General features: G+C 43.0%; 1 protein-coding gene across 5 annotated transcripts in view; it reads right to left on the bottom strand.

Annotated features, from left to right (window-relative positions):
* Positions 1-15067, bottom strand: part of MPZL1 (myelin protein zero like 1) — a 65451-nt gene that overhangs the window by 25655 nt on the left and 24729 nt on the right. For 3 of the 5 annotated variants that reach the window (XM_029578269.1, XM_029578270.1, XM_029578271.1), the window contains 2 exons: positions 10461-10677; positions 712-835 (listed from right to left, as the gene is read on the bottom strand). In XM_029578269.1, the coding sequence (XP_029434129.1) occupies positions 712-835; positions 10461-10677 (341 nt within the window). Of the gene's footprint in view, positions 1-711; positions 836-1156; positions 1186-10460; positions 10678-15067 lie in introns of all 5 variants that reach the window. The other 2 variants (XR_003852811.1, XR_003852812.1) reach the window with 1 other exon arrangement.

Genomic DNA, 15067 nt, shown 5'->3' on the forward strand with positions numbered 1-15067 from the left:
GGCCCCAGAATGATTGTCCACAAGGCAGACGATCTGCTCACTCTGTGCCTGTATCCTCTTAGGAAATAAGAAAAATAAGGCAGCTCCACTTGGGCCCCAAAACCCTGCAGAAAACACCAAAGTCTACCAAAGAAATCCCAAGGCATGTCAGCATATGTGCAAGGCACAGATTCTCAACTGCAGCCCCCCATGGCCTCAAATAGATTTGGCCGATAGGATAAGCAAAATGAATCTACATGAGAGGCGATACATTTCAGCCAAAAATCAGGTTAATTTGCATATTTTGGTATTGCTGAAAACCAGAACTGTTCATGGGCCATGTTAGATTCTCCCCTTGAACTTTTATTTGGAAAGATGGGCAAAGTTGTACTGTACTGTAATCTATAAGAACCGTTGCTGAGAAACCTTGGTCCAGGGGCACACAATTTCCATTTACCCTCACTAAAGTGGGCAGAGTATTTGAAATAGAAAGACACATTGAAGAGCTGAGAAATGAGATGATAGCCAAGAATAGCTTTGCCTACTTGGACTTTTAATGGCTCTCTTCCTTTAAACTAATGAAGATAGGGAAAAAAAAAGCCAGGAAGGCAGTTAAATGGGGAAGGAGAGATAAAAACAAGGAAGAGAGGAGAGGGTTAAGGCAGAGGAACAAGACAGGACAAAAAGGTAGAAAAGACCGGGCTAGAAAAAGACAGTCAAGAGGTTTCTTACCCAGAGTCAAGAGGTTTCTTTTTGTAGATGACATATACAACAGCAGCAATAATTAGTAGAACCACCAAAATTGTTCCGATTACGATTCCTGCTACCATCCCCACTTTAGAAGGAGGTAAGTTTCCTGAAGGACAAGTTAGAGGTGCAAAACAGAATTATTTCATTTATCTGAATAAACATTTCTAACATGCAGACAGCATGCTGACCAAAACATAAGACTCCATTCAAAAGTACTTTTCTAGCCTGTCCAAAATGTGGATGTCGTCTACCCATGAATGCACAACAACTAATACCTCTCCTCAGCCTAACGGGACAAACTGTATAATGCCTCATTATAAATGTTTGGAGTAAGATGTTCCACAGCCACCATAACCCCTCCTATAATAACCTCAATAACTATCCCCACCTTATAAGCCCTCTGGGGATAGGGAAATATCTACAGTACCTGGATGTACCGTACTCCACTTTGAAGTGCTGAAAAGTGGAATAAATATAAATTTTCTGGTTAAAGAAATAGTTGGGATGTCTTGGCAACAGAATAACATGAAAGGACAAACAGACAATTAAATATTTTGGATTCTGGTTGCTTAATTATAAAATTATGGCTTGTGTCTTTTTTGGGTTTTAGCCAATAGCCTCAGATAGAACACCCCGATAGAAAATAAATGATAGATTTTTACTGGAAAACCACGCTTGGTATGGATCCCTCCCCTTTACTGCCATGGATTCTCCACTCTGACTTTGGGCCTGTTTCACACTGACGCCATTTCAGCTGCACAAATATATGTATTTACCTTGACTGGGAAAGAATACCCCACAATAGTACCTGCTCTACGGAAAAATCGATAGTCATGGATTTTTTTTTTTTATACCCTCAAATTACCTGGAAAATAAACACCCAAGTTTACAATTTGCAAACACCAAAGAACTAAAGCCCAAATTATAGTGTAAATAAGGAGATACGTGAGCATTTCATATTTTCTTCTTTGGTTCAGAATTTTGCACATGGTTATGACACTATTTATTATGTGAATGTGTGTGTAATACTTGCATCATTAGAGACCGTTTCACTCCCTATAGAGAAAAGTAGGCAATGGCAAAGCAGCTTTCAGAATACTTGACGTCAATGTGCTCTGACCTCTATAAGATTTCAACTGAACTGGCCCTTTTCCCTATATGAAATTGTTAACCAAAGCTCACTTGGCACAAATTTATTCAAATCAAAAAGTTAATTGGAGGGGGAGTCCAGGAACAGACATATTTTAGAAAGCATTTTCACTATCTGAAACTAGGCTAAAAACCATGCAGAAAACCACCATTTACAAAGGACTTCTGGCTTCTTGAGATTGCTATGGATATTCCTAATGATGGTCACATGGATTAAACCAGGGCTTCTTAAACCTCCAGTTGGGGTCTCAAGTGCCTCAAAGGACAGCACTCTTCAGACACTACCAGCAGCGGTAGTAATGGAAGCCAGCAGGCACCCAAAGGTCCTGCAGTAATCCCGCTAGTGCATGTGATTACGTAGTAACAGGAAGCCCTGCGTGAGAATGGATTGGGGCCGCTGCAGATCCTGTAAGCTTGCACTGGGGCTCAGAATCTGTACGGACTTTCATTACTAATTCTGCTGCCACTTGCAGATCAGGCTTTGGCCCAGCCAAGAAAAGAAGAGATGGGCTGAGTGTGCAAAGGCCAGTGAAGACTGCCACTGCTTCTCTCTCCTCATCCAAGAGAAAAATGTTGCCCCTGTCATCAGTCTGTTCTCTCTTGCCATTGTCTGTCATCCACTTCGGCCCAGGGCCCAAAGGAAAATATTGCTGCTGACCCTGGCCAAAGGGATGTCTGGAGAAGAAGCTGTTTAGAGGGAGGGATCAGATGCAAGAAGGGTTGGATCAGAAAAGTGAGAGGGGGCAACGACAGAAGATACTGAGGGATGCAAGAGAGGACCCAGGGGTGAAAGGGTATCAACTGGGGAGGGGGGGGGGGGAATAAGAGCGAAGAAGGAATGGGATAGAGAATGAGAGAGAAAGAGAAAAAAAAGACAAATGGCTTGGAGGTAAGAGGTTCAGCTGGGAGGCTGTGAAAAAGGCTGGAACGGGTGAGAGAGGATGGGCTAAGGTGGTGAGAGGAGCTGAGGGATATTAGAGGGGTTGAGCTGGAGTGGTGGAAGGTGAGAGAGAATGAAGGTTAAGAGAGGTGGGGGGGATTGTGAGAGTGGAGTGATTGTTGCAGGTGAACCACACCCCCAGTAATTTGGTTTGGTCCCCCTCTGTGAATTTAAGTGGAAAAATGAGGGCCCATTGGCTAAAAGTTTGGGAAGCCCTGGATTAAACAGTTATACTAAAGGCAGTTTAAGGAAACAGAGACCCTTAATATATTATGATTTTCACAAACAGATTAAACTATTTGATTAATTTTCCTAATAACTACCATTATCTTTAGCTTTGACCTTTTAATGGGATGTTGCTGTAAAAATGCAACATCTTTAATACATTCTAGACATTTTCAGAGCCAAGCTTGGAATAAATGGATCTAAGAGTCACTTAATAGCTGCAAGCATTGTTCACTTGACAATTATTTAAATTTAACAATAAGTTGAAAATACTATACTCTCTCAAAGACAACAGCCTTTTGTGTCTTGACTATACAGTACTGAGTAATTGGATTCTAGGTCTGATCTGTCCTGTTTCTAAGAAACATTAAAAGCTTAATCCGAGTTAGCTTGGATAAGTGTTCAGTGTTTACCTGTAGAAGTAGGGAACCATGTTATATTATTTCAAGATTTTATTATATGGAACTTTTTTTTTTAAATACAGCTAGGGACCTTTGTTTTCAGTTATGACTTCATTTTTTTCCTGGGAATGTCAATGCTTTTGACATGCCCACACTGCCAACTAGTTGTTTGAAATGCTGTCTTTGTCCATGCCATTATGTGCAATTGTGCTCTTTGGGGCCATCAGAGGATTCATCCCTGAAGCAGGTGGTTTTTCCAAAACATGGCTCGTGTTGGGGGCAGAGACATGAAGGACCATAAAGCAAAATTGCTTACCTTATAATAAGTGTTATCCCAGGACAGCAGGATGTAGTCCTCACATATGGGAGACGTCACTGACTGAGCCCTATTGCGGGAAAACGTTCTGTCAAAGTTTCTAGAAACTTTTGACTGGCCCTGTGAGGACACTGAGCATGCCCAGCATGCCATGATATTCTCTGCCACAGGGGTCTCTCTTCAGTCTCGTATGTAGCAATCAGCGTTAGCCAAAAATAAAATAAGAAAACGTAACGGACCTAACTCCGCGGGGTGGCGGGTGGGTTTTGTGAGGACTACATCCTGCTGTCCTGGGATAACACCTATTACAAGGTAAGCAATTTTGTTTTATCCCAGGACAAGCAGGATGCTAGTCCTCATATATGGGTGATTAGCAAGCTAGAGGCCGAGTCATTTTGTAGTGAAGCAACAGTGAAGTATTGTTGTTGAAAATGAGGCAGCCATAGATCACAACAGATTAGATGTAGAAGGAGTTGGGATTAAACTGGAAACAATTTCTTTAAAACAGATTGTCCATCCTTCTTTGTCCAAACAGTAATGAGCTGCAAAGGTGTGAAGCGAACTCCATGTTGCTGCTTTACATATATCAAGAATTGGCACAGAACGATAGTGTGCTACTGAGGTTGACATTGCTCTTACTGAATGTGCCTTTACTCGCCCTTGGAGAGGAAGGCCTGATTTTTCATAGCAAAACTGTATGCAATCTGCTAGCCAATTGGATAGAGTATGTTTACCCACTGCTTTGCCCGGTTTGTTTGGATCATAAGATACAAAGAGTTGAGTGATTTCCTGTGGACTGCAGCACGGTCTAAGTAAAATGCTAGCACACGCTTACAGTCTAAGGTATGTAAGGCCCGTTCTCCTTGATGAGAATGAGGCCTTGGAAAGAATGTGGGTAAAACTATGGATTGGTTTAAGAGGAATTCCGTAACTACCTTGGGGAGGAATTTTGGATGTGTTCGGAGAACCACTCTGTCATGTAGGAATTTTGTATAGGGTGAGTATGTGACAAGTGCTTGTAACTCACTAACCCTTCTAGCCGATGTAATGGCTATGAGGAAGATAGTTTTCCATGCGAGAAATTTATCATCACAGGGATTCATGGGTTCGAAAGGAGAACGCATGAGTCTTAAGACCAGATTCAGGACCCATTCTGTGACTGGTGGCCAAATTGGTGGTTTAAGTTGAGATAAACCTCTCAAACTTACTGACAAGACGTTGTATGGATATTGGTGCATCTCCCATCTTGTTATGGTAAGCTGAGATTGCACTTAAATGTACTCTTACAGATGAAGTCTGGAGACCAGAATCTGAAAGATGGCATAAATAGTCTAGTAGAGGTGTGGGGCAGGAGAAAGGGTCTATGTTCTTTTGCGTGCACCACAAAGTAAACCTTTTCCATTTCAAAGAATAATTCGTGTTGAAGGTTTACGTGAAGCTATAAGCACTTGAGATACATTTGTTGAAAGATTGAGTGGTTGTAAAATCAAGCTTTCAACATCCATGCTGTCAGGGATAGGGATTGAAGGTTGGGATGGCGCAACCGACCCTGATCCTGAGTTATGAGATTGGGAGCTACACCCAGGCGAATTGGTTCTCTGATCGAGAGGTCTAGAAGTGTGGGAAACCATACTTGTCGAAGCCAATATGGGTCTATGAGGATCATGGACCCTTTGTCCTGTTGTAGCTTCACTAGAGTTTTGGTTATGAGTGGTATCGGAGGATACATGTATAGAAGGCCTGAGTTCCAAGGGTGAGCAAAGGCGTCCTTGGCTGGCTGGTTTTTCTGTTTGTGTAGAGAACAGAATCTGTTCACTTTGTGATTCAGTTGTGATGCAAAGAGGTCCATTGTTGGTTGTCCCCAACGTTTGAATATCCTGGTCGCTACTGAGGGATCCAGGGACCACTCGTGTGGTTGGAACTGACAACTTAGGGGATCTGCAACTACGTTGTGGATGCCCGCTAGATAAGTGGCCCGGAGAAACATGGAATGTGTTAGGGCCCAGTCCCAAATCTGTGCAGCTTCTTGACAAAGGAGATACGAGCCCGTACCTCCCTGTTTGTTGATGTACCACATGGCTACTGTGTTGTCCGTTTGGATCAGAACAGTTTTGTGTGAAAGGCAGTCCTTGAACGCATGCAGAGCATAACGTATAGCTCGAAGTTCCAGGAAATTGATTTGAAATATTGCTTTGAGTTTTGTCCAAGTACCCTTGGTTTGGAGATTGTTTATGTGAGCTCCCCAACCCAAGGTGGATGCATCCGTAGTTAAAGTTATCTGTGGGACTGGTTGTTGGAAGGGTAGGCCCTTGCGCAAATTGTCCATGTTCGCCCACCAAAGTAGAGATGAACGTAGCTGGTGGGTTACTTGGAGAGGAGAGTGGTTGAATGGCTTGGATCCATTGGGATCTTAAAGTCCATTGGGTTACCCTCATGGCTAACTGTGCCATAGGAGTAACATGCACTGTGGAGGCCATGTGGCCTAGTAAGGTTAGAAACTGATGAGCTGTTGCTTGTTTCTTCGAGTGAATTGAGTGTGCCAGAAGGGCAAGTGTCTCTGCTCGATCCTCGGGTAGAAAGACCTTTGAGAGGATAGTGTTCAATTCTGCTCCTATGAATTGAAGCAGATGAGATGGAATGAGATGGGACTTTTGATAACAGATTAGAAAACCCATGGAGTGAAGTAGAGTAATTGTTCGACTGAGAGAAGCCAGAGCTCCTTGTTGAGATTGACTTCTGATGAGCCAGATGTCTAAATATGGAAAGACATAGACACTTTCCTTGTGCAAGTGTGCTGCTATTACTGCTAGACATTTGGTGAATACTCTGGGAGCGGAGGAGAGTCTGAATGGAAGCACTCTGTATTGGAAATCCTGATGACCCATCATGAAGCGCAGGTACTTGCGATGAGGGGGGAATATTGGAATGTGAGCGTAAGCATCTTGAAGATCCAGAGAACAAAGCCAATCTACTGTTTGAAGAAGTGGAAGCATGGTACCTAGAGAGACCATCCTGAACTTTTCTTTCTTCAGAAATTTGTTGAGATTTCTGAGGTCTAGGATGGGACGTAGGCCTCAGATTTTCTTTGGAATGAGGAAATAACGGGAATAGAATCCTCTGCCCTGCTGAGTCTGGGGCACGAGCTCTACTGCTCTGGTTCTCAGAAGGGTGGATAATTCTACTTGCAGTTGAATTATGTGATTTTCGCTTAGAGAAAAAGGTCTCCGAGAAGAATCTTTTGGTATTGAGAGGAAATTGAGTTGGTAACCTCGAGATATTATTGCAAGTACCCATTGGTCTGTTATTTGCACCCAATGGTTGTAAAAGTAGGATACTCAAACCTCCTACCGGAAGCTGTGGATGAGGATTGGAGAGATGGTTTCGGTCTCTGGGAAAAATCTCAAAAGCCAGCAGCCGGTCCCTTCTGTGGCGGAGGTTGAGGCCTAGCTGCCCTAGGCTGTCTGAGCTGAGGTCTTTGTTGCGGCCCAGAAGATCTGCTCCTAGATGTTGGAGGGTAATACAGTCTGTGTCAGTAGAAGGGTCTTCTAGGCTCTTTCCTTTGAGGCCTACGAGATGACTGTGTAGCCGGATCCTGTGAAATTAATGAAAGTTGTCTTAAGGCCTCTGTATGCTCTTTCAATTGAGCAACCGCATCTTGTACTTTGGAACCAAAAAGGTTATCACCAAGACATGGGAGGTCAACCAATTTTTCTGGACTTCAGGCCTGAGGTCCGAGGCTTTAAGCCAAGCCCAACGTCTTGCACTTATACCTGATGCAGCCACTCTGGATGCTGTTTCAAAGCCATCATAGGCAGCACAGACTTGTGCTTGCCCACTTCCAGCCCTTTGTGGGTAATTGCCTCTGCTGCTTCTTGATGTTGTTGTGGTAAGGATGGTATAAACTCCTGCATCTGTTTCCACAGATTTCTTTGGTATTGAGTCATATGTAATTGGTAAGAAGATATTTTAGAATTTAAAATGGCTCCTTGATAGACCTTCCTTCCCAGGGAATCCAAGAATCTGTGATCTTTTCCCGGGGGAGTTGAGGAATGTGGTCTTATCCTCTGTGATTTCTTTTGTGCAGATTCCACTATCACTGATTGGTGTGGAAGCTGTGACTTTTGGTAGCCAGGAGCAGACTGCACCAAATATATTGTGTCCATCCTTTTATTTACAGCAGGCACTGAGCATGGATGCTCCCAAAGCCGATGTTGTAGGTCCAGAAGGACATCATGGACCAGTATGGCTACTACTTGCTTTGGAGGGTCTACAAATTGGAGAACCTCCAATGTCTGTTGTCTTGAATCTTGTTCTGTCACAAAGGTGAAAGGTATGGTGTCAGCCATTTCCTGGATGAAATTGGTGAAAGATAAATCTCCAACGGAGGATTTCTTTCTTGGGTCTGGAGGTGAAGGATCTAACATGAAATCTTCAGATGAGGTGTCTGTTTGACCATCGTCCCAAGTATCACATAGATCTTCTCTAGGTGGAGATTGTGGAGAAGGTCTAGGTGGACAAGGAAGCCCTGAAGGATCTGGTTGCTGGTCATCGAAGGGTATGTCTTCCGGCTGTTCTTTGCGAGGCATGGGAGGAAAAGCACCGACTACCTCATCAAATCTTTTCATTAAAAGCTGATAGTGTGCCAGTTCTGGATGTCCTGGGTCTTTAGGTAAGCTTGGCATCGATGGTCTCAGGGCCTGAATCGAAGATGGCGTCGGTGTCATCGATGGCCGTGCTGGTGGCACCTTGGCTGGTATCGGTGTAGGCACCGGCATCGATGGAATCGTCGGCATCTATATAGGTACCGGCATCGTTTGAGTCAGTCATCGGCATCAGTGTAATCACCGGCATCGGTTCGGGAACCGGCAAAGGCGCCGAAGTAGGTATCTGTTCCTTAAGGTCCTGGAGCACCGCTTGCCGGATAAAATCCGACAATTCCTGCGGAACAGCTGATGCAGGCAGAGCAGATGAACGCGGTTGTGGTGTCGATACCCCTTCCACAGAGCCCTGTGGAGGTTCGACTATTATTTCTTCAGAAGGTGAAGGCCCCGGCGTCGAGGGTAGCAATATTTCCTGTAGTTTAAGCCGCTTAGTGGTCGGTTCCTCCGGGGAGAGAAGCGCCGCTGGAGTCGATGTATGCCGATGTCTGTGACAGTGTTTCGGCCAGTGCTCGATTACTGATCTTGTCGATGCCGATGCCATGTCAATGGTGATGGATGATCCCCGGACCCCTCCGGATGACGGTTTTTCATTATTATTCTTTTTGAAACTCTGGCCGAAGACGGTTTTGTTGATGTTGAGGAAGAAGGAATACACTGTTATAAACGTTGAAGTTGCCTGTAATAAGTTAGTTTCTCTATTTTTCCAGTTTTTACTGTTAATTGTAATAGGTTGTTGTACTTGTAAACCGGAGTGAAGGCTACTAGCTATACCTCTGTATAAAAAAAACTCTTAAATAAATAAAAATAAAATAAAGGAAGAAGCCTCAAGTGAAAAAGATGTTCCATCTTCTCTTGGCGAAGTTTTCTTCCTTTGGGAGTCATCTCTGCACATTTTGAGCAGGTTGAGACATGTTTATCCCCCAAACAAAGGACACACTCGAGGTTTGGGTCTGTAATGGACATTGTCCGATTATAGACAGGACATTTTTTAAATCCGATAGCCATTTTCTATCGACGGCCTTCGATGAAATGAGGGAAAAAATTATGAGAAAAAAGTTTTTACTCAGGGAGTAAAAATGAGACTATGATTACTCACCAGCCGGTGGAAATCAGAGCGATTCCTTATGGGAGAAAAAGAATGAGAAAATAAGTGACTTTTCAGTCAGCAAACTCTGTGAGAAAACTCACAACGCTCCTTGCTCCGCGATGCTCACAGCAGCGTGGAAACACGAAGACTGAAGAGAGACCCCTGTGGCAGAGAATATCATGGCATGCTCAGTGGCCTCACAGGGCCAGTCAAAAGTTTCTAGAAACTTTGATAGAAAGTTTTCCCGCAATAGGGTTCCGTCAGTGACGTCACCCATATGTGAGGACTAGCATCCTGCTTGTCCTGGGATAATGAGCCGTGTACTGGAATTAAGATAAGTGACTCTAGATTCATTCTAATGCAGTTGACTGTTACCAGTGTGGTTGTGTGTCAATGGACAATTCCAGCGACTTTAGGGCACATATATAGATTCAGCACGGGAGTCCAAAAAAAAATTATAGACTTTTTTTTTTTTTTAAATTGCATAGCACAAAAAAGAGAAATAAAAATTGGGACAGTAGAAGGGTGTTCACCATAATATGACCAATATTAAACAAGAGGGCTTGTAACTATTTTGTGGCAATGTGACTAGCCCGTTCCCATGAGGGTCCCATAATAATTACAAATATTTTTTGACATTGGTGTGAGGTCGAAGGTATCATGGTGTAATTTTTACGTTTTATGTTTGATAAAAAAATCTTGGCATTATAACACGAGTTTTTGGTTTTGAAATTATATTTTTACTCCCTTTTTGGACTTTTTTTCTGGCTATTTTGTTATATTGAAACTCCCAGTAAAAATAAAAATTTAAAAAAAAGAGAATAAAAGTCCCTAAATATAGCACAGAGGGAATAACTGAAACCTAGTATGACTTCTAGAAGCTTTAAGTGTTCCTTTAAGAACAAAACATTCCCATCTCCAAAAGCACATAAAAAAAAAGTAAAAGAGCCACCTCTCTCTACAACTCTGAGCTGGATCTCTCCGGTAACCGTAGCATCAATGTCCGGTGGGTTCTTGACATCACAGACGTAGGTACCGTTTTCCTGGAACTGCATGTTTTTGATGTAGATGGAAGCATCCTTTTTGTTGAGGTCTCCAGCCCAGGAGACTCTGTCATTAAAGGGCGGGACGTACACATTGAAATTTTTCCCACCAGCATAATAGAAGAACTAGATAAGGCAGAGAAAGAGAACAACAAGTTGAACTGCACTACAGAGGTCACGTCCAGTCTGGCTGCTAGAACCTTCAAGATTTCCTCGGTCTTCCACGTGCTGTAAAATGTTTAGCATGGATCAAAGAAAGCAGGTAGACATTTTTCTCTGCATGAAAAATTTGCAAGTAACTTTTCAGAGTCACCTTTTCCCCTAATCCATGACATCCCGAACCTTTCTGAGGACCACAAAGCCAGTCGGGTTTTCAGGATAACCATACAGAATATGCATAGATATATTTGCATATACTGCATCTACACTATATGCAAATGTACCTCATTCATATTCCTTGTAGATATCCTGAAAATACAACTGGCGGTGAAGTCCACAGGACAGGCTTGGGAAAACCTGCTAGCCTAACTGAAGTGAGTGTTCAGCTACTTTAGGGAGTTTGCCCAAAAGGAAAACAGAGTAGAGAAACGGTATCATCCAGTGGAGGCATAATCTCTTCTCTTCATAGTGCACCTCTGCCTAACCAGTATAAAAGGCATGCAGAACTTAAACTAGCCTGCCGGCATGCGATCCTCCGACACGGCGGCAATGGCCGCTGTGGTCAGAGACCTCTGGCCCCTCCCCTTTAGTAAAGCCCTGGGGCTTACGCGCGTCCCGGGGCTTTATGCACATTGCCGGGCCTTTTGAAAATCCAGCCCTAAGGCTGGGTTTAGGTAAAGAAAATAATGGCAGATAAGGACCTTATAGATCATCTAGTCTCCCTAGTTTGATTCCTGGTGCAATGCCATAGACCCCAGCTGATCTCACTTCTTTGCAACTAGGGATCCTTTGTGCTAATCCCAGGCCTTCTTCAGTGCTGTACTGTTTTTGCCTCTACCACCTTCACTGAGAGGCAATTCCATGCACCCACCACCCTTTCTGTAAAGAAATATTTTTCTGTTGCAGATTTTCATGTCCTCTACAAAAAGCAAACACTCTCTCTTCTAGCCCCTTCACACATTTCCTATCACCTTCCGCACAGTCCTTTTCTCTTCTCAGTCTTGCAATCCCACCTGTGCCCTTACTCCTTTCACCATCATACCTGAAAAAAAGTCATCACCTTGCTTTATCATCTTAGCTATCCTTTCTTCCACTCATGCCTTTACTCTCCTGACTACCTGTCCCTGCTTCTTTCAGCTTCACCAGATTTTCTTCCCCATGCTCCTCTTGCTGAGATCCACCTGGAAATATTAATCAGAAATATATAGATAGGCATAGTTTAATGGGACAAAGCCAACATGGATTTAGCCAAGGGAAGCCTTGCCTCACAAAATTGTTATGCCCTCAAAAAAAGTAGCAAACATGTAGATAAAGGTGAGCCAGCTGATATCGTTTATCTGGATTTCTAGAAAGCATTTGACAAAGTTCCTCATGAGAGACTTCTTAGGAAATTAGAAAGTCATGGGATGGGGGCAGTGTCCTATTGTGGACTGCCAACTGGTTAGAAGATAGAAAAAAGAGTAGGGCTAAATGGTAAATTTTCCCAATGGAGAAAGGTGAATAGTGGAGTGCCTCAGGGAACTGTTCTGGGACCACTGCTTTTTAAAATATTTATAAATGACCTGGAAATGGGAACAAGTGAGGTGACTAAATTTGCCAATGACAACAAATTATTCAAAAAGTTGTTAAATCACAAGAGGATTGTGAGAAATTGCAAGACGACCTTGCAAAACTGGAAGACTAAACATGCAAATGACAAATTAAATTTAAATGTGGACAAGCGCAAAGTGATGCACTTAGGGAAGAGTAACCCAAATTACAGCCACACAATGCAAGGTTGCATATTAGGAGTCACCATTCAGGAAAAGGATCTGTGTATCTCAGTGTACAACAACAGCCAAGAAAGCAAATAGAATGCTAGGAATTATTAGGAAAGAATAAAACAGAGAATATCACAATGCCTCTGTATTGCTCCATGGTGCAACCTCTTCTTGAGGTAGTGTGTCCAGTTCTGGTCACCACATCTCAAAAAAGATATAGCAGAATTACAAAAAAGGTACAGAGAAGGGTGACCAAAATGATAAAGGGGATGGAACGATTCCCCTGTTAGACCAGGGGACACACAATGAAGTTACTATGTAATACACTTAAAACTAATACGAGAAAATATTTTTTTTTTACTCAATGCATAATTAAGTTCTAAATTCGTTGCCAGAGGATGTGAGGAAAGCATAGTGTAGCTGCATTTAAAAGATATGGGCAAGCTCCTGGAGGAAAAGTCCATAAACCGTTAAGGTGGAGCTGCAGAAACCCCTGGGATAAGCAGCATAGAATCTATCTACCCCATAGGATCCTGCCAGGTACTTATAACCTGGCTTGGCCACTGTTGGAAACAGGATACTGGGCTTGATGGACCCTTTGGTCTGACCCCATTATGGCAAGCCTTATGTTAAACCAGTACCTTGATGGGTACCACAAGCCTTATGTTAAACCAGTATTGAAAACCAAGTGCCCAATGCTTTATCAGCATACTGCAGCAATGCAGCAGAATAAGCGTTGGCATTGGCTGTGCTACTGTGACACCAAATTTCAGACCTGCTGTGATTATGAGGCAAAGGGGTATTTTTATATTTTTTTTCTTTTAACTGGGAAGGGGAAAGTGAGGTGAGGGATAAGGAAAATTATATAGCTCATGTTTTCAGTCAGATGAGGTGATTTTTGTTTTCCTTAATATGGCATCAACTTCCCTTCTCCTTCTGGACTTGCTGTTTACATTGTACTGCGATGAGAGGAACAAAAAGTTGGTACCGCACTCCCTAGCTTTAGAAGTGAAGCTGTGCTCTAGGTGCAGTCTTAGCAATGCTTCTTATGGATTTCTAATACCAAAATCACCGGTTGGTACTGCAGGTGTTTTTACCAGGAATATAGAAATAATTTTAACACACACATACACAGACATCCGGGCATCTTAGATTCACAGCTGCCAGAGCAATTAAGGAGGGGGACTTTTCTAAATATTTTAGATTGTAGAATATTGTAACTATCACTAACACACGCTTGCTTCTCAGGGTGACTTTCAAAAGGAACTTTGATGGGTACCCCACTGCCATTTACAAAATTGTCCGCCTGACCTGCGGGTAAACATATAGGTGCCCCCTTATGGAGTGGAGGCATTCTTGGGTCTGCAGCTGGAGAGGGGTTTAGGCACACCCCTTTCAATTTTAAAAAGCGCATGCACCAAGTTCACACGAAAATGTTGTGCAGACGTTTTAGCAGGTGTAACTTGTGCGCATAGATTTTGTGGGATCATTTTCAAAGTGGCCTAATCTGCCTATTTACCAACCTTTTAGGGGTTTTTTTTTTTAATGCAAGTTACAAAATTACTCCCTAAGGGAATTTACTACAGATTGTCCATATTCTAATCCCCAACTACTGTTCCCTGACATAACCAGGCTCGAATACCATCTCTACGCTGTCATCTTTCCATGTACAGATTAAGTTTACTATTCCAAAAGTTTCAAAGTCAACAACTGTATTCAAGAACCCAAGTACAGGAATGCTGTACCAAGCTGGGAACAGTTCTCAGTTACTGGCACACGTTATCACAACTCTTTAAAAAGTAGAGAGACTGGAAAAGGGAAAAAAAAAAAAAAAAAGGGAGGGGAAGAAATAACCTTTCAGAAGCAAGACCATGCTTGCTTGCTTGCTTGTGTATTAGAGTGCAGAAACAAAAAAAAACGTTTTGACTAAATCCCAACCTCTCTAGCTCTATGAAAGCCAATGCAACCCCCTTTCTCCCATCAGATAGGAGGCAGTAGGATAGCTCAGTTTGTTAATTTCTTCTGCTTCTTTCATATGTACAAGGTCTCAGCACGGAGTCCTCTAGCCTTTGAATTTACAGTTCGTACTATTCATTTCCATTCCTGTATGCACATGTCAGGGGCTTAAAGGAGCGTCTTCTCCCTTACTAAATTGCCTTGGTATCTCCACAAACACTAGTGCTGAAGGGGGTCGTGGTTTATCAGAGAGAGATTTCTAGATAGATGAGCCCAAAGGGCTCTCCTTCTAGGAAAAGTGGCTGGGGGCTCAAGACTGGAGCTCCCAGGCCTTTAAAGAGGGAGAGAGTTTGGGGCCTGAGGAGGATATGAAGCAAGTGAGAACCCAAGTGGAGATTTCGTGAGATGCGAATAAGTTCCACACCCCCCCATCAGCAGTGGATTTTCAGTCTGGAAGACTGCCAGATGTGAGAAACCATTTCAAGAGTTCCTATATTAGAGAGTGGTCTCGAGAGCTCAGCAATGAAAAAGAAGATTCCCCTGGTCAGCCAGAAGTAAAGTTCCTGCTGGTGAAGAGAACTGGCAGCCTTGCGCAGGTACCAATACAGGAGGGGAGAAAACAGACTGCAGATTCTCTGACT

This window comes from Rhinatrema bivittatum, chromosome 15, assembly GCF_901001135.1.
Source record: "Rhinatrema bivittatum chromosome 15, aRhiBiv1.1, whole genome shotgun sequence".
Classification (NCBI taxonomy): Eukaryota; Metazoa; Chordata; class Amphibia; order Gymnophiona; family Rhinatrematidae; genus Rhinatrema; species Rhinatrema bivittatum.